Source organism: Chroicocephalus ridibundus, chromosome 1, assembly GCF_963924245.1.
Source record: "Chroicocephalus ridibundus chromosome 1, bChrRid1.1, whole genome shotgun sequence".
NCBI classification, from domain to species: domain Eukaryota; kingdom Metazoa; phylum Chordata; class Aves; order Charadriiformes; family Laridae; genus Chroicocephalus; species Chroicocephalus ridibundus.
In genome coordinates, this window is record NC_086284.1 from 169,775,635 (window position 1) to 169,795,073 (window position 19,439).

At 35.7% G+C, this 19,439-nt stretch overlaps 1 protein-coding gene across 1 annotated transcript in view; it reads right to left on the reverse strand.

The window, feature by feature from the left end:
• The window catches only part of CFAP54 (cilia and flagella associated protein 54), a 112,578-nt gene that overhangs the window by 74,477 nt on the left and 18,662 nt on the right, over positions 1–19,439 (reverse strand). The window contains exons 9-22 of the mRNA XM_063322755.1: positions 18,958–19,156; positions 17,799–17,894; positions 16,588–16,700; positions 16,303–16,471; positions 15,607–15,692; positions 13,447–13,581; positions 12,238–12,388; positions 10,358–10,416; positions 9,199–9,327; positions 8,338–8,485; positions 7,606–7,683; positions 7,401–7,522; positions 4,531–4,704; positions 771–863 (exon numbers count right to left, since the gene is read on the reverse strand). Of these exons, the coding sequence (XP_063178825.1) occupies positions 771–863; positions 4,531–4,704; positions 7,401–7,522; positions 7,606–7,683; positions 8,338–8,485; positions 9,199–9,327; positions 10,358–10,416; positions 12,238–12,388; positions 13,447–13,581; positions 15,607–15,692; positions 16,303–16,471; positions 16,588–16,700; positions 17,799–17,894; positions 18,958–19,156 (1,752 nt within the window). The remainder of the gene's footprint in view (positions 1–770; positions 864–4,530; positions 4,705–7,400; positions 7,523–7,605; positions 7,684–8,337; positions 8,486–9,198; positions 9,328–10,357; positions 10,417–12,237; positions 12,389–13,446; positions 13,582–15,606; positions 15,693–16,302; positions 16,472–16,587; positions 16,701–17,798; positions 17,895–18,957; positions 19,157–19,439) is intronic.

Genomic DNA, 19,439 nt, shown 5'->3' on the forward strand with positions numbered 1-19,439 from the left:
CACAGTGCTCTTATTCAAATTCTGTCCAGCCTTCATAAGGAGACCTCTGAACAACAGAAATCTCTTCAAATGTTGGGGATGAATCCTGAACCAGCAGACCAGAAATTAGCGAAAGGCAGTCTGTAGTATCCCTTTAGAGCAAACTTTTCTCATGTTGGTAAGTTGGTAGATCATTCCACCACAAAGAATTCTAAACTTCTTCCATGGAGCAGGCATATAGTGACTTTGCAGATCAGCCTTTTGCAAAAGCATATCATAAAGCAATCGGAAGCTCCATTGCTGAGACATATGGTCTGTGCATCTCTAATGCCTGCCAGAGCTAAGACAGTCAGTGGCTTAGACAGACTGCAGCAAGTTCACAGAAAGAACAGCTAGCAGTGGGGTGAAAGTCTCCAATGAAACACTAAATTCACCTGGAAAAAGCAGTGTCTGGGGCACACTCTATAAATACATCATATACTTTTTTTCCCTTTTATATTTCTTAGATGTCTCTCAAAAAACAGTTATACCAGAAGGGACAGAGACTTGTCTAACACGAAGCTTTTGAATCATTTAATTCATTATTCAAAAAAGGTTCTTAGAACTTTTTTTGGGTTTCGGCATGCCTTCAGCCTATCAAAATTTCAATTGCTTAAAATAAAGATCAAAAGGTTTGTCAAAGGCTTGGCCAGTTACTTGATTAAAAAAAGATGGCAGATGTATACATTTAAAAAATTAGGGTTTTTTTAAGGAAGAGAGAATGACCTAAAGGAGTTTTACTTCTGTCTTACCTCTTCTCCTGCATTTGGAAGTTTATTGTTATTTAACCTTACTTTCATATTCCTTCCTCCCGCTACAGAGCCCAAAATACTGTACCACGAAACCTTTGAAGAAAATGAAAACAGAATGAGTTGATACATAATAGTATTTCCTAATAGTATTACTATATTGCTAATTTTGTAAAAACAGTCTCTGGGGAAAAAAAAAACTTTGGTAGAAAAATGTATACTCCAGCTGCACTAGAAAGATTAATTAATTGATTTAGCTGGAGAACTAGATATACTACAATGGCAAAAGAAGCAGATGACTCTCTATTAGCCTATCTCCTACCTTGAGCCACCCTATACTTCCTGTAGATTTAAAGTCTAGATCCCTTATTTCATCCTTGTAATCATATTCTTCTGAAGTTGACATCAGCTTCTGATACAACATACTCTTAAGGACAAATCCTTAAAAGCAGGCAACAGAAATGCAGATATGATGTAATGCAGTAATATTTTCTAAAGAAGCTATGCTCTTAGTTCCGACTGAAATCAATGCTTTTTTAATGCCATCGAGCTGCTGATAATCTAATTGGGCATATCATCTACACTTTTCAATATCTTTAACCAAGGAAGAATGTGAGCACGCATTCCTGGATCAGCGCTTAGTCATGTCCAGTGAGATCAAACATGGAAACTAATTTTGATTTAATCTCTGCAGAACTGGGAAGATGGATTTCAGTAAGTTATATGTCTGATGAAGTTCTCTTGCATCAAGCTGCTTCTTCTAAAAACTCTATTTATTTTCAGTAGACATTTAAACAGGCCTGAGGTTTGGCAGAAGAGGTCGTTTTTCAACATATAAAAATTCCGAACAGCTAAATTGTTCATTTTTCGTGTAATACACATGATTTTTCTTGCAATGCATCCTGACTGTTTTTTAGAAGGAGATATTGAAATAAAGGAGATTCTTTTCAGGAAATGACCAACTTTAAAATCTGGACATTTTAGAGATAATTTGACTTCTAGTACAAGAACTATGCATGTCTAATGAAATCCTAAGTATCCATTTCCAGTTAATAAAAAATACCTTTCATGACTGTTCAACAGCTATGTGTATCTGTTGTGGTTTAACCACAGCTGGCAGCTAGGACCACGCAGCTGTTCACTCACTCACCTCCATCCTCCCAGTAGGGTAGGGAGAAGAGGGAGAAAAAAAGAAAAAACCCTCATGGGTTGAGATAAAGACAGTTTAATAGAGCAATAATGGAAGAGAAAAATAATAATAATTATAATGGTAAAAGAATATACAAAATAAGTGACACAATGCAATTGCTCACCACCCGATGATCAATTGCCCAGCCTGTCCCAAGTAGCAATCGTGGATTCCTGCCCCTGCCTAACCCCATTTATATACTGAGCATGACGTCTACAGCATGGAATATTCCTTTGGCAGCTTGTCCTGTCTATGCTCCCTCTCAGCTTCTATGGGAAGCTGAAAAAGTCCTTGACTTAATCTAAGCATTACCTAGCAACAACTAAAGCAATATGTGTTATCAATATTATTCTCATACTAAATCCAAAACACAACAGCTACTAGGAAGAAAATTAACTCTATCCCAGCTAAAACCAGGACAGCATCTTTAGAAAAAAAAATTCTTCTAGAATAGCTGGGCTCAAATCACAATAAGAAAAATCTTCTTGCACCATCTAGTGGCCCAATATGTTACATTCACCCTCCTGTATCGAACAAAACATTTACTAAATTTTACTAACATTTACTAAAACGGATGAACTACTAGACTTTACATAATTATTTTTTTTAATTTTATGTTCATTAGGGATAAAAATGAAGAATTTTTCCCTAATTAATTTATTTGAAATTCACTAATCAAACTGCAATAAAGCTGCAAGTTATGAAACAACTGTTTGCAGAAACATTCTTAGCATTATTAATAAGACCTGAGTTTCTACTGGTTTTATACACATCATTATTTTGAAGCAGCTTGCAAAATCACTATGAAAGTTTCTCTCTCGAGAAAACTGCAACCAGTGAATTTTTCATACTTCAGCCTGTTTGAACCCTTTCTGGACATATGAAGGAGAATAAAGTGATTTGGAAAGGACAGCATGGATTTACGAAGGGCAAATCAAGTCTGACCATCATGATTGGCCTCTGTGACAAAATTACTTGACTTACAGATGAGGGGAGAGGAGCAGATGCCATTTACCCCAACCTTAGCAAGGCACTTTTTCCAACACTGTCTCCCAGTATTCCTATATCCAAGTTAGGATGATACAGTATGGGGGTGTGAACAGATAAATGGGTAAAACAATGGCTGGAAGGTCAGACTCAGTGAGTAACTGTTAATGGTGGTACTCTACATGGAGGGTAGTAACAAGGGGAGCACTGCAGGGGACTATCCTGGGACCTGTCCTGTTTAGTATCTATAGCAATGACCTAAGGGAAAAAGTGAGCACACACTCACAAGGTTTGCAGATGATGCCAATTTGAGGGAAACAGTTGATATCCTTGAGGGCAGGATTGTTATTCAAAGGGACCTAAAGAGCCCAGAGGAATGGGCCAACAGGAACCTCATGAAATTTAAGAAGGACAAATGCAATGTCTTGCACCTGGGAAGGAAGAATCCCTTGCAAGGATACAGGCTGGGGACTGACTGGCTGGAAAGGATCTGGGGGTCATGTTAGACAGGAAGCTGAACATGAGCCAGCAATGTGCCATGGCAGCAAAGCAACCTAAAAGCATCTTGAATTTTCTTAACAGAAAAACAGGAGACTGAGGAATGTGATTATCCCCCTCTGCTTAGTACTCATTAGACTACATCTAGATACCAAGGCCAGTTTCCCTCCTGCCACCCATCATTCTAAGAAGAAATGTTGAACAACTAGAGTGATCGCAGCAGAGGATCATCAAGATGAGCTGCAGCTCTAGCCCTTCGAGAAGAAGCTGAGAGAGATGGGCTTATTCTTCCAGAAGAAGAGGTTGCTTCAGGGGATCTACTACGCACCCTTGAGTGCCTGCAAGCAAGTGACGAAGAAAACGTAGCCAGGCTTTTCACAGTAGTGCATGGCAGGAAGATAAAAAACAACAGACCTAAACTGAAACAAGAGAGATTCCAATTGTACATAAGGAAAAAAGTTTTCCTTGAGAACAGGTTGCCCTGTAGGAACAGGTTGCCCAGAGAAGCTGTTTAGTCTCCATCCTCGGAGGTTTTCAGAACTGACTGGATAAAGCCATGAGCAACCTGGTCTAATCTCACAGCCGACCCTACTTTGAGCAGAAGGTTGGTCTAGAGACCTTTCCCAAAATCCCGTATGATCCAAGTAGTTCTGTGATTCTACATGTTCAACTGAAGGTAGATTTTTTCCACCTGAACCGTGGCACTTCAGCAGAGGCTTCAGTGTGGTACTTTCTTGCATCACATGACGCAACAGCCTTGCATCTCTTTTGAGGGTAACTAGGAGTACATTAGCCTCTAAGTGAGAGAATGAGTTTTTGGCAAGTAGAATAAATAAGTGTTACACAACAGAAACACCAAGGATCATGATGCATGAGACGAAGAAAGTTTCATGCAAATGTGAAGATTAAAACAATGAGTCACAACTGATTCACAAGGAGGAAAAAAAGCAGACTTAGTTAAGTCAGAATAACATAATCTCCTCAAGAACAACAGAGAGAACTGTGATGGTATAGCACTGTTGAAACAACTTTTGTTCTCTTGTGTATTGTTTAATTATTTCTTACGCCAGTAATCATGAAAACCATTACCTGAGTATCTGAAGAGAATGGGGCTGGCTTAAATGTCATGGAGCAATGTGATCTAGAAAGTAACAGAGGAGGAGGAGGAGTCCTGCTTTTTTTCTTGCTGCTCGTAGCTTCTTTGAGACTCTGATACAATGCACTTTGTTCAGCTTCAACTTGCTCGATTAAAGTTAGCGCTTCCTATGATTTAAATTAAAACAAAAGGGAAAAAATATTAGAACATAATAATCAGACTGATTTAACACTTCAAAATGGTTTTCAAAATGACCTTACAAAAAATTCACTGCTATGTAGAAAACTTCTAGTAGATTTTCACATCATCTTACATCCTAAATGAGGATGAATGGTACTTTGTGTAAGCCTTACATACGCAGATTAATTTCACAATGTACAATAAAGGGAATGCAGGGTTGCATACGAAAGAGGCAGGGCTGATGCATATCCAATTTTGGAAGAACCTATAGGAAAAAAGAGACTAATCAAATAATGTTGATTAGCAATTAGTGGCAACCAGTGATTAGCTCCAACAAGAAACAAAAAAGATATCAACTCTTATTTAGGAGAGAGCTGGAGACCTAATCTGTGGAATTTCTGAAGGAGCTGTAGAAGTGGTTACACTGATTTTCTGTATTCCAGAAATAGAGGAAAGACATAAAGTCCAGCAATAAAGAAAAGGGAGGAGAATGCATGCCTGGAAAACACAGGGCTAAGACATTTCCCTTGGTTAGCTGGAGAGAGCTGAGAGCTGACAGACAGTCTATTAGTGTCTTGCAAAAATGTGGGGGCCTCCTGAACACAGTGATTATGTGGCCATTTGGTTGGAGATCAGGGTACATATTTTTTTCTTACTGGACTGAATGGCAAATTGGTAGGTTTCTTCACCTTGTTTGCATTGTCAACATAAGAGAAAATTAACTTGGAAATTTAATATTCAGAACTTAGTATTTTTATATCTTTACTTGTGAGCTGTCCAGTGCAAATAAAAGCCAAAAAAGGCCAGTTCACAGAGATAAAGAGGCTGGGTATGCGTTGAACAAATTACATTCTTTTGGAAGAAGAGAGAGACGATATATTCCTACAACTAGGGGTTTTATTTGAAAAAAATTAGTACCATACACTGGACCAAGTATTTAGGCTGAACCGAGTCTGAAAAATAAACTGAAAAAGAAAATTGCAAGTTATTGGTTATTCAGTGGCAGTCCTGTAATCTTGCGCCTTAATAGTTCCTTGTTTCTGTCCTCATACATTTATAAGGCTATAAGAACAACCACACTGGGCGGGATCACAGACTGAATAAGCCTTGTATCTCATGTCAAAAAATTACCAAAAGCTAGTCATAGATTTATAGAGAAATGGGGAGCTAAGACTTAATAGAGCCTTAATCACATCACATCACATAGCCCATCATTTGCACACACCCTCACCTTGCCCCATTCCCCCCCCCGGTTAGATTAGGGTTGCATCGACCCTAGTGAGAAATGTTTAAGGAAGAATATAAGATAAAGAAAAAGATATGGAGTGACTCCTTCCCTTACACAACCATTCAACTTTTGCAATCAGTAATTAGAAACTTGACTGCTTCCTTAAAAATTATAGTTCTTTGTATTAATCTGTACTATGATACAATTTTTAATTAAAAGAATCCCAGACTCGTTCTTCTCTGAGCACATATTTCTTATTATGATGTTCTACAATAAAAAAGGCAAAATCCTCTACTCAGAAGCATGAAAGGTATGGATTTGCTGTTCATGAAGTGAGCACCACCCACCTCAAGGAGGAAAATTAAAGTATATAATTAAATATTTCATCGTAGTACAAATATCAAAGAAGATCATGCTAAGTTTGTCCAGGCAGAGTTAATTCTGACATTTTCTGGCAACAGACTGAAAACATATTGTATTCTTTTACCTACATCTTTCTCTGTGAAAAATGCACAACCGTAAAATATAGTGAAGGTCTTCATTGGTGTATGTGTCTTCATTGGTGACTACAGTTACAACTTTCATACCATATCACTACACCTTATTTTCTTAAATGCCTTATATTTTTCAAATATATGAGAGAGATTTTTAGTGTATGTCTTTTCTGATCCAATTTTTGCATTCTTCTGACATAAAAGATACGTGTGTTAATTACCGGGCTTCCACATTTGTAGCACTTAAAAGAAAAACACTTCCTAGTAACTTCTTGTTTAAAATATTTTTTCATATATTATATAGTGAGAATTGCAGATTCTGTTATCTGCTGTACAGGCTACAAAGAAATTTTATTCCCCACTGATGAGAAGGCAATTTTCCTGGACAGATGCTGGTAGAAATCTCAATGGAAAGACTCCCATTGATTTGAAATGAACCCACGAAGAATCTACTTTTAGCCTCAATAAATTCCAAAATCTCCAACTTTTAAACTGTTCATTTAATAAGAATAAAATAAAGTCCATGTCATCATGGACTTTATTTCAACCAGCCAAAGTCATCTAGGACAACTCATAAATGTTGGAAAAAGAAGGATGCTGAAGGTTGTAATGGGAAGAAGGAAACTTGCATGACATTTTGGCAAGGCATAGGTTCATCATTTCAATAGCTGATTAAGTGTAGAAAGAAAGATCATCTCTTCTTCCAGGTTTCCTGCAATCTGTATGTGTGCACAAAATTTGGGGATGTGCTCTTTTCTTGTTTTAAGTCACTTTATTCTTTCATCTTAATGAAACTTCTCAGGGAAAATTTGACAACATGAGTTAAAAACACCCAATGACCCTCAAGTTCCTTCTATTTTTCTTCTTTTTGTAAGAAGGAGTAATCCAAGTCTTAATTATACAAAACACAAAAAACCGTGATAACGATAAAGAATTTCTACCATAAGACTTTTTTTATTACCTCCAGTAGCTGCCTTTGGGAAGAAGTGGTTAACTCTTTAGGGAAATTCTGTGCAGCCTTTTGCATCAAAAAGATTGCTCTAGATAGCTTATTCTTTTTTATTTTTCTCATTATAAATGCCTCTGTAAAATAGATGATATAAGACATTTACAAAACAGCAGCAATAATTTATTATAGTCCTAAAATCTTAATTAATAAGCCTTACCTGTTAAATAACTGAAATCTTTAATATTCTTCACATGAGACTTGCTAGACTGAAGACTTCTGTCATCCTTTTGAGCACCTATGGGGGAAGGAAATCCCTAGTTATTCATTCTGACAGTGCTATTGAGAAAAATTCAGCGAGAGGGGCTAATACATAGTTTTGTAGTAAAGCTCTGCTCCATCTCACGTTCTTTTCTTTGGTTCAAGGAGAATTTCTTGGACTGATCACGCCACTAAAAATATTCCACCCTCATGCTCTAACATCTTCAGTAGTTAGTTATACTAACATCACAGGAAAAGAGGGATCTTGATCACAGGGAGCAGTGCACAGGGGAGCTCTGCAGTGTCAAACTAATACTAGCTTTTAATTCAAAAAAAAACAACACCAGGAATGGGAGACCAAGTAGAGTTTTTTCAGAAAGCATTTGGCAAGAGTGGGATATCTGCTGACTAGGAAGACATAAGGACAGCTTCACAGAAGCAGAAATTCAGATTACAAAGAGCATTGAATAAAATATTCAAGTTATTCTCTAGAGAGAAAATTTGCATTACAGAAAAAAAATTTCTACAGAGCATCCCCCGATTCTCCATTACTGACACTGTAACAGTTAATATTATAACTGAGATACCACAGCAAACTGTCAGAAAGTAGATACTCCTTTGTTTCTTAGTGTTATATTAATAGAGAACTCTAATCAAGCTAAGAAGATCAGTTAGCTTTACTGAAACCTACCTTGTGTCATTTTAAGAAGTTTCACAGCTACTCGATGTTGGGCCTGAATGAGCTCCAAGTGCAAATCCATTACAAAACCATTACCCATTCCTGCCTTATCGTTACCACATCCCAAAACAAAATTCAAATTCTGATCATTTGAGTCCACCTAATAAACAGGAAGTGGCAATTAAGCAAACGCAAACTTTTATTACTCAACTTACTGCATTTATCTTGACATTGATATTATTATTTCAGTATTTTTTCAGTAATATTATTCAGTAGATTTACAAACACTGAAATTTGTCTTGTTTGTGTAATATACAGTCATTCAAGAAAGCATGGAAGGAAGGAAAATGACTATATGGAGAAAGCATGGATGGCGGACAAAGAAAACTAGACAAAACTAGAATCAACAGGAAACTGGATTAATAATAAATATGAAACTGCAGAAAAACTGTTTTATTGTGTTATCAGTGCACAAAACAAAGATCATATTGGTGTAGAATGATAATATTTAGAAAGTCCAAACTCTCCTCAACAGCAAAAATTAATTTTCATAATAGACAGTTGCAAGCAATAAATATGAAAAGAATTTCTGCTTTTATTTTATAGGGAAAAGCTAAAAATTATAACTATTTCCAAAAGGAAATTACAAAGAAAACTTAAAAGAGTTTATAGTTTATTACTGAAAGAGAAAAATGCTATTTCTACTACACAAAGATTTATTTTTTCTGTTATCTTCTTACATGGAGCAGGAAGATAAGGTACATTTGATAAAGCCAAGATTTCTAAGTATGAAGAAAATATGAGTCATGTGTCATCAAAATCCAATACATTATTTATAGATTTTGTTGCAGTGTAGCTTTTTGTAGACTTTACCTTTGTACAGCAGTTGTCAAATATCGACTTTCCATCTGGTAGAAGGGTCATTAAGCGAGATGTGTTTACTCCATTAATTGCTTTTTCAAGATTTTCATAAGCAACTTGTAATTGTTCTTCAGGACTTTTCTGAAAACACATACAAATGCATTTTATTAGATAGCAACGTTAAAAGCTATAATATGGGCTGTCAAAAGTAAAGTGCTATTATTTTTAGCTGTCGCAGTTTAAACTCCGTCAAATAATCTTTACATAGTCACTGCTCCCCATGCTTTCATATACTAATATCAATGTTTTAAATTTCAAGTAATTTTAATTTTCAAGGACTGATTTTCCTTCAGCTCTCAAAAACTAATTTACTTACTCAAAAAGCTAGCTTATAGCAGAATGAAACTGAACTTAGAGAAATAAGTTGACACAGTGTTTTTCACAAGCAGTTCTTCAATTTTCCATTAGATGCTGTTAAGAAAACACTAATTTTTTTAGAAAACAACACCTTTAAGTAGACTGTCACGGAATTAAATCTCCATGTGTGTAAGCATTAAGACATATCATTGACAAAATTCCTGTATGCTCCGACTAATGTACGTCTTTTCTTCTTAGTATGTTCTAGTAAGTAATTTTGAACTATTTGATTGGCCACTTCTGCAAAGTGCTGAGCACTGAACACACTGAACAAAGCAAGGACACTCAGGATCTATTCCACATCACCCTTATAAAAACAAACAAACAAAAGCACAACCCAAAATATTTTCCGAAATGAAGCAAGGCTTAAAGTTTGTATGATCTTTAAAAAATGTGCTATTAAACCATTTAAAGCTGGTATTATACATTGGCATAGAATACAGTGGAAATCAGTATGATCATGCTGTAAAAAAGTTTCAAATAAAACTCCTTCCATTCACAGATTACTATAAAAGACTACATGAAAATTTTCAGATTTGATTTCATTTGGAAAAATAGCTTTGCTTTTTTCCTCTGCACTAGCACGATTGTGTGAAACATTTCAGCTTTATAAAACTACAATTGTGTTTACAAATACAAAATTGTATAAATATTGTATGAATAAATAAAAAATTGTATGAAAAGCTTTAAGCAGAAGTAAATGTTCTTATGCTATTCAAAAACCCTGTATTAATGAAAATGAATGAGACATTACCATCAGTATTTCAGGAATATCACAGGTTTCATCTTGCCGGAGAGAGGCACTTCTTTTTCCTTTTTCGTAGGAAGAAAATCAGAACATGAAAATGAAATATACTCAGAAAAATTTAGTACCATTTGATTAGCTCTACTACTAACTTAAGAGTCTGGCAATGATTCAGTTCTTCTGTACTTGAGTATGAGAGGTAATTATATTGTTTCTTGAAAAGCTTTTTGGGGTTTAAACACAATAGCTACATATATACAATTATACTAACTCAGTGTATGGTTATCCAATAATGTAATACTTTAAAATGTACCCTATATTTCATAGCAACATTATACCTAAGCCAATGAAACTTGGGCTCATTTTGTAGTTCCTCACATTGTTGGAGCATTCATATCAATTTTCCATTTTTAAATCAATTCAAATCTATTGTTATCTATTCACAGTAGTTTGAACACTAATTTAACTTATAGAAGCATTTTTAAATAGGTGAGGTCATATTTTTATGACATATGCTATTTCAATTTAATATTCCTTGAAGGGGTATTACCACCCTGCTAATGTTTTTTTTTATTGTCTACCTTATTTTCATTTACAAAAAATGCATCCAGACTTATGTTTTACTTTCCAAGATAAGAAGCAGCAGCCAAAACAAGAGGAAGCGGTTTCTTTGATCTTGTTTGCAGTCCTCTAGCCTGTCAAAATTTTATTTCTTCACCAAAATAAATTCATTTTTCCTCCTTTCAGGGGGACAACCTTCTAGTCACATACTCCTTGTGACACTTTTGCCTCTTTGTTTCTGCTTGTTCACTATGTCTTTCTTGTAAATAAGAAAATCTATATTCACTCAACACTCGTTCACTAAAAAGACTCTTCTCATCATAAACACGTGCTTGATTCACTGTTTATCAGACTGTTTTGACCAATGGCTCCTATCTATTCAGCTTTTTTTCCTCCAAAACCACATATTTAAACTGAATGAAAAAGAATAGCAGTGATGCTACAATGAGGATTCATCCAATCTCCAACAGAATGGTATGATATTCATAACATCACAGAAAACAATACCTACTGTACCTTTATAATGAATAGTAGTGTTCCAAGATTTTCTTACTTTCAAAAGAGCAAAAGGTATTGTCATTCTCTTCTACTCCTAGATATGCTCTAAAGTGGCCCTTAAAATCTAAAACATTTATGAGAACTATGATTCATATTCCAACGTCGTACATCCACAACCACAGAAAACTTTTAAATGTCTAAATATTCATACTTTACAGCATTATTCAGGTTTTGGAAGGAAATATGTTTAATGCGATTGCAATTGCATTGGATCCCAATAATGTCAGCCAAGTTAAATTCAGTTTCAAAGACAACTGAATTCCTATACAAAAATGAAGACCTGTGTAGACAGAAGATCCAAATTAATGACCCAATAAAGCTAAAGCTTCAGTATGATCTCAATATTTCCCTCTTCTGTTTGGCCTGACACTGGTCAACCAGCACTTAAATGCTCCAAATACGCTGCAGCACATAGCGCCTTCTGCCTAGTCAATATTCAGAGAACATATGAGTGATCTGAGGCTACTCTGAAGGGGCTGAGACATGTAGAAGACCTGTGGGGAGGGTGAGTCATAAGAGATGTGATTCAAAATGGGGTCACTTTGGTAGAACTGGAAATGGAAGGAAATAAGGCATAAAACCTTTAAAAACCAGGTTTCATTAGCTCTGATTATGGATGAAGTCGTGTGTACAAAAAATTATCATTCTACTCTTAACAATCTCTTTACAGTAATTTTTGAATATTTACATTTTTCAAAGTTTTCATTTCAGAAAAGTTCTAATCTTGAAAGTCATTCCTGAAAGAAAGCAATTCTTGTTGAAAGGTTTACCTGCTTTTTTCTTCGACTTACTTGTAGAATCAGCTACGTTTTCCAATACTGTGGTTAGAGATAAGGTTATCTCTGCAAGTATTACAACATTAATGTCTGCTATGATGCTCTTCTGAATTACTTCATTTATTATCCAGAGTACACGAACCCACTAAAAATGGGGGGAGGGGAAAGAAAAAGAATCAAGACAGAGTTAAAACAAATTTTTGGAATATATTTATGTATTACAGAGGTAGATAGGGTTTTGCACTCAAAATTATTTAAAAAGTTTCATAAACATGGGCACAACTCCTTTCTTGGATTTGGCTTATTCTTTTTAAATGCCACCAGACTAAGATGCTGAATTTATGCTGCTCCAAAGCCTCTATTTCTTCAGACAGCAGACCTTTTTTATTTTAGAAGATTATTATTTTTTATTATTTTATAAAGGTTTATGAATGTTCTATGGGCACAACTTTCATGTCCTGTCATAGTGTGGTAAGCCTTCCAGCAGATTTGATCATTTGCCTCTCATTTATCCCTGTATCTTACCACTTAAACAGTACAAAAGAGACCTGAATGCTCCTGTTGTACACACAGAGGAAAGTAACGGTATACTACCTTCTGGTTGAATCTCTGAACAATTTTACTACAGGGATCAGGGCCACAAAATGAGCTCCTCCAGCAACTGTTTGGTCAGCATCAACTGGCAGCCCAGAGAAACTAGTGTAAATTATCCTTCAGAAGACTGCATTTCACCAAAAACCTCTCAGTCTCAGGAAAAGTTCAAGGTAAGGCTGTGGCTCTATCCAGTGGGCCAAATACTATTGACCCCCATCTCCCTTCTCTTAAGCCATAAGGTTTTTGCCACTTTCTTCAACTGATCTAGGGAACTTTCTTGAAATACATTGATATTTTCCATGACAACACATCAAATGTGTCTTCTTACATCATGCCCGAATGCTTTCACTATTTTAGCTTCTTTCCCCCATGGCCCACTGGCAGAGAATGGTTACTTCACTGGGAAAAGGTTAAGAGATATTTTTGATACTGGCACATGGCAGTACAATGTGTTCAACGTGTATACACAGTTCACATTTTCAGTGAAGAAGATTCATCTGCATTTTACCAGAGGAAAATGTACTTAGACTGAACACCAGTATTTTATCTTGGCTTTACTATAACAGACTATATTTATATTAAGAGAAATGCATTATAATAAAGGAGTACTTGGTAAGCTTTGTATTTGTGGATATATTTGAAGCAGTCACTTCCACTCAGTCGGATTTGCTGAAGTCCCATTTTACACTTCTGCCACAAAAACATTGTTACATCAACAAGTATTTCCTTGTCAGGTTGGATATTCTGGAACGAAAAAACAACATAATTGTAGAAAAAGGTATGTATATAAACCCTCTCAAAGCACTCAGTACATACACAGTCTCAAAATTTTTCAAAGTAAGTAAATAAATCATTATCATATTTTACTTTCTTATAAGGGATGACAACATTTTGAAAGCTTAAGAAATATTTTTTAAAAAGTAATTTCTGGTAGACCGCTCAAGCCTTTCTTCTCGCAACAACACAAGTGGGTTTAGAGGGTGGGTTTTTTATTGTTTCTTTTTTATTGTCAAGCTCTTGAAAGTAACACGGACAAGGAAAGCAGTGAGACGAAAATTACATGGGAGAAAAAGGCAAATTAACTATCTGTGAAATGTTACAATAGTCAATAGATTCTGGGGAAACTAAGTAATGTAATTTAACAGTTTTTATTTGTTTTATTGCAATGTTTTTTAATTACAGTATATAAATATTTGCAGAAGAAGATCTAAATTAGTAGGTTTGATTTTGCATTGACAGAGTACTTCCATGAGTTGTTGGTGCATCTCAGATGAGGGAGCAGTGAAGAGTAACTTAACTAGAAAAAAGGTTGGAGTGGAATATCTAACAGCTGAAGGAAATGTTAAAACACATCTGCATCTTGTGAAGAGAATAATTAACCAGTTCAAAACTCTATTCAGTTAACCTCCTAATTAAAACATTCTAAAAGGCAAGAGAGTCCACCTACACTGTGTTAAACACATTCTGAATGGTGATTAAGGATCAGTACACATCTTTATCGCCATTTATATCAGAGTTGGACTCATTTCATTGCATCTTAGGTGCAATGAAACTCAAGCCTGCTATACTTCCACTATCTGTACACTCATATGTGTATGAGCATAAGATTTCAGAGATACTGAGAAGTGGGGGGAGAAAAAGACTGAAAAAGGAGAAAATCAAGATGACTTGTGCCACTCGTCTGGTGGCAGCAAGCTGTTAGATTGGCTCAGCTATATCACGTAATTTCACCATCAGTGAATTCACTGTTTATCAGGGGAGAATTTGTCTTTCTTCCCCAGACAGATTAGGTAGCAAGGAGATTTGGGGGAAACTGCAGAAGAACCAGAGCAGTTTAAATCCAGGTATCCCGCCTCCATAATACAAGGGTCATGTAAAAAAACGACAACTCATGCTATCTAAAGGTTTAACTACCTCACAGGCAGGGTATCTTGACTGAAAATATTACACTAAAGGTGAAAAATGTGTGTGTCCCAGTTATACTCAAACTGGGGCAATATGCAAATTATATCTAAAAGTAATTTTGCAGTTAAGACATACACCATGTTAGCAGAACATGTTTTTTCTATGGAATATTTTTCATTAGTCTTTTGGATCACAAACTACTTTAGTGTAAATGCTAGTGGAGATATTGCACTGTAATTTTTTTTCCCTCACAGTAGCACATTAAGGGAAATCTCAGTTTGAGCAAGTGAGCTAAAAGTGGTTACTCTGGGAATAAGCCATCAGATATATAATGGGATTATTCTGTAGTACAGACTTCAGCGCAAGAAGTCCCACACTCTTTGTTTTGTTGTTGCTGATGTTTGCTTGTTTGCAGTGAGAATTTACCTTAAATTGCAGGCATACCCCTGCTAAAAAGGCATTATCATTTCTTAGGGTCACTGTTCCTATTTCTATAACTACTGCAGAAATGTTTTCTACAGCTGAGCATATATGCCCACCTAAATCTAATATAAGAAATTTGATGACTGCTAATTTAGCTGAAACATGCAATCAGCTTTATGATATTCCAACTGTATTTACTAGCTATTAAACATTTTTAAGGTAGTCTGAGTACATGGCACCAATAAAATTAAAAAAAAAATAAACAAATAGTTTTTGTTAAATCACAAATTGATCACATCTTATGGGTATATTTTTTCATTTTTGCTATTGCATTTTATGTAGTTTGTTAATCATGCAACTGATTCCTTTGGTCTGAAATTATACACATTCATTACAGATTATGTGATTCATTCAGAAGAAATGTCTCTAGTTTTATTATACCTGCTTAGATGTGGAGACACAGGAATACACCGTTGTTGCCAAAATCATAAGATCGTGAGAAGGCTCTCCATGCCTTAAGGAAGTCTCTACATTCAGTGTTTATAAAAAAGGAAGAAAAGGAAAGGCAAGATGTTATTTTTGCTTACAAACCTATGTTTGAAAACATCTGAGTGAATCAACTTGCCAATTTATCTCAGCAGATAATATACTCTAAGAAATAGAGTGACAGATATTCCCAAATTTATTCACTTTCTGTGAAAAGTGAGCATTGCTATTTTTGGAAATTGAAAGTTTTCAAGACATTTGCATTTTTTGGAATGTTATACAATTAAATTACAGTTGCTTTTCTTGCAAGTTTTTCCTGCTTCGATGCCAAGAAATTTTACATAAATGAAGTGTAAGGACAAAAGAAAGTCAAACATGTTTGTTTCACTTTTTTCCTGAAAACCTGTCTGAAAACATGTAACATGATGTATGTTAAACATGCATGGTATTTCACACTCAAGGGAAATAGTAGAGAGTCATATTTTGGCAAATGAAAACTGGACAAAATTCAGTACGTTGCAATTACTCAGTTGCTAGTTTCTGTCATAGAATACTGCATGCACCATATTAAATAGTTTTTAAATAATAAACAAAATTTCTTGGTGCAAAAGTATTTCAATGCCAACACAGCTATAACTGAACAACACTCACTTCCAATTGTTTGCTTGTTTTCAGAACCATGAGGCAGCCTAGCTTCTTTGGTAGTATTTTCACTAATAGAAAAACCATGTTTAAATTTTCTGGGAAATAGTAAAGGTTGCATCAGTGTAAGAAGTTTGAGTTCCATTTCAGCTTTCTTCCATGTTGGGTCATCTTGAGCCTAATTGACAGAAACAACCAATAGAAATTTGACTTTAAAATATGTGCTTTGGATAGTCTTCCTTACGCTCATAGGAAAAGACTACATAAAGAATGTCTAAATAGCATCCAGATTACCTGAAGAAAATTAACAACAAATTCAATAGCAGAATCAAACACGTCCCACTCTTCATAGCTGAAAGCTAATTTTATAAATTTCACAGCAGCATCTCCAGACACCCCCTTTTCTCCTGCAATGATGACAAAAATGTTTTATCTGTTTTATATACATATTCAGAAGTTTAATTTAAGCAATAATTTGGGTATTGATAAATACAAAGATAAAGTTCCACAAGTGTTTTTGAACAGTCAGGATAATCTTCAAGGATTTTTTAATAGCTCTAAATGATACAATAGCTTTATTACTTTGCTGTAATGTCTATGCTATATACAACTTTCATGATGTATCTGCAGTGTCCTGTTACATTCCAAAGATGCTGTACTATTATTGATATTACCTACCGTACCTGGGTAGAGGATATCAAGGACCTAGTCCTTTCTGTTGCAGAAAGAGCTTAAATATGGGTATCACCCCATAATGACTCTTCTTTCCAGAAATTTTGAAAAAAAAAAAAAAAAAAAAGGCAAGATAGGTGAGCGTTTCTCATTACTGTATCAGAAAATGTGCATGTATACATAGGGAGTCTATTATCTCACACTTCAAGTTTATCCAAACCACACTAAGGCAGAAAAGGGATTTCCTGGTCCTTGGAACTCCACACAAGTGTGTTAGCTAGTATATTCAGCAGTGTTTCGCAGTCCTAAGAATATGTCACAGTCATTGTCACATCACCTGGATCACTTGGCTAAAATATGTTAGCAATATTAACTTCATAATAGACACCTGTTATTTTCCAAAGCAGTACAATGATTGATCCAAGGATTTTAACAAGATTACGGAAGTCCTTCTGTTACTGCATCCCTCTTTTCTTCTATGAGAATGTACCAGGGCATCATTGCAGAACTTGGCCTTTGAACGATTGTTTAGGGGCATTAACATATCTAGATGAACTGCTATGCTGAACAGTATGTGATTACAATGTCCATATATTACTATATGATATTTAAATAATACTTATGTTAAGAAAATCCTAATGATAACTGTACATAATAATCCCTTTTGAATGCCTTAACATTATATATATAAACAAGCATATCTCACTCAAAGAGAACAGCATTTTGCAATTCCTTTATGCATAGAACTGCTATGAACGTGAAAATTGAGTTCTGCTCACCAAGCATTTCCATCACTGGGTACAGAATCCTTTGAAAATTCAAAGCTAGTTTACCTGTTAGTATCAATTGCAGAAGGGTTGATGATGGATTAATTATACCAAAATGATCAGTGCAATAGCTTCCTTGAATACCAGTACTGCTCATTCCACCTTTAATACAGACAAATCATCAAATCAGTTTATATTGTATTTGACTTATTGTATTCTAATTATCCAGTAAACATAGCAAGAAAATATAATTCTGAATTGTATTTAGTCTCTATAAGTCTTTTATTAACAAAATATCTCTATACCTTTGACTATATTCTGTCCAGAACCTAGCAAAAAAGGTTTGGAGGGAATCATCAAGTCCAGTGTTTTTCTCAAGTTCTTAAATCTAACTTTGAATGATTTTTTTTTTTTAAAATAAGGTATGAAACACCATGATGGGTTGCCCTTGCTAGGCCTCCGGAGGCCCACCCAGCTGCTCACTCACTCCTCAACAGGACATGGGGAGAATATAAGATGGCAAAGCTCATGGCTTAAGATAAAGACAGTTTAATAAGAAAAGCAAAAGCTGTGTGTGCAAACAAAGGGAAAAAAGGAATGTATTCACTACTTCCCATCGGCAGTGAGATGCCCAGCCACTTCCTGGAAAGTAGAGCCTCAGGATGTGCAGCAGTTGCTTGGGAAGACAAGCATCACAACCGCAGATGTCCCTCTATCCTCCCCCTTTACACCAGCTTTCATTGCTGAGCATGACATCATACAGTACAAAACAGCCGTTGGGCGAGTTTGGGTCAGCTGTCCCAGCTATGTCCCCTCCCTACCTCTTGCCCACGCCCAGTCTACTGGCCTTTGTGGGGAGGAGTGTTGGAGAGGCAGCCTTGATGCTGTGCAAGCCAAAACACTGGTGTGTTATCAACACTGGTTTAGCCACAAATGCAAGGCCCAGCACCTTATGGGTTGCTACGAAGAAAGTGAACTTCATTCTATTCAGAAAAGATATGTGTAAATTACTGTAGATTTTTACTGATATAATAGACAACTGAGATATAGGCCCACAGTTTTATCTTAAATTTTATGAAGATAAAAAAGATTGCCTGCTGTTACAGGTGCTATTGTTAAATGAAATATATGTCTTCAGGCAAGGTCTTTCATAGCAAAGAAAAAAATGGTAAAATTGAGGTCTGGGCTCCTCACCAACACTCCTTTTGCTTCTTTATGCTGTTACCTGAGAGGATTTCCAGGCCTGCAAAAAAAAGCTCTGAAATGACATCACGAATTTCAATTTCATCAGGAACAGGTGGAGCAGGGCGCAACACATGCCTGCTACTATCAGACAGAGCTTCCAGGATGGCAAGGAACTGAGCTGCGGCACTGTCGAACATTTCTGTCAGCAGCCGTTCAGTAGCAGTGCGAGGCCACGGCAGCTAAGTAGGAAAAGGTAATGTAAGCTTTGTAGTGTCTAAAATGCATTACAATAAAGCAAGATTTCTTTCAAAACAGTTCACCTTCAGAAAGTAAGTACACATTTAAAACAGAAAATAATATACTGTAAAATATATTGTTGTTATGAATTTTATGCTTCAAAGGCATAGCAAAGCCTCATGCTAAGTGGGTACAGTACTTAAGAAGTGCCATAATTTCATAGCAACCACACACGCTGCTGCGTGGTATTTTACTTAGAAAATAATACAATAGAAATTATGAGTG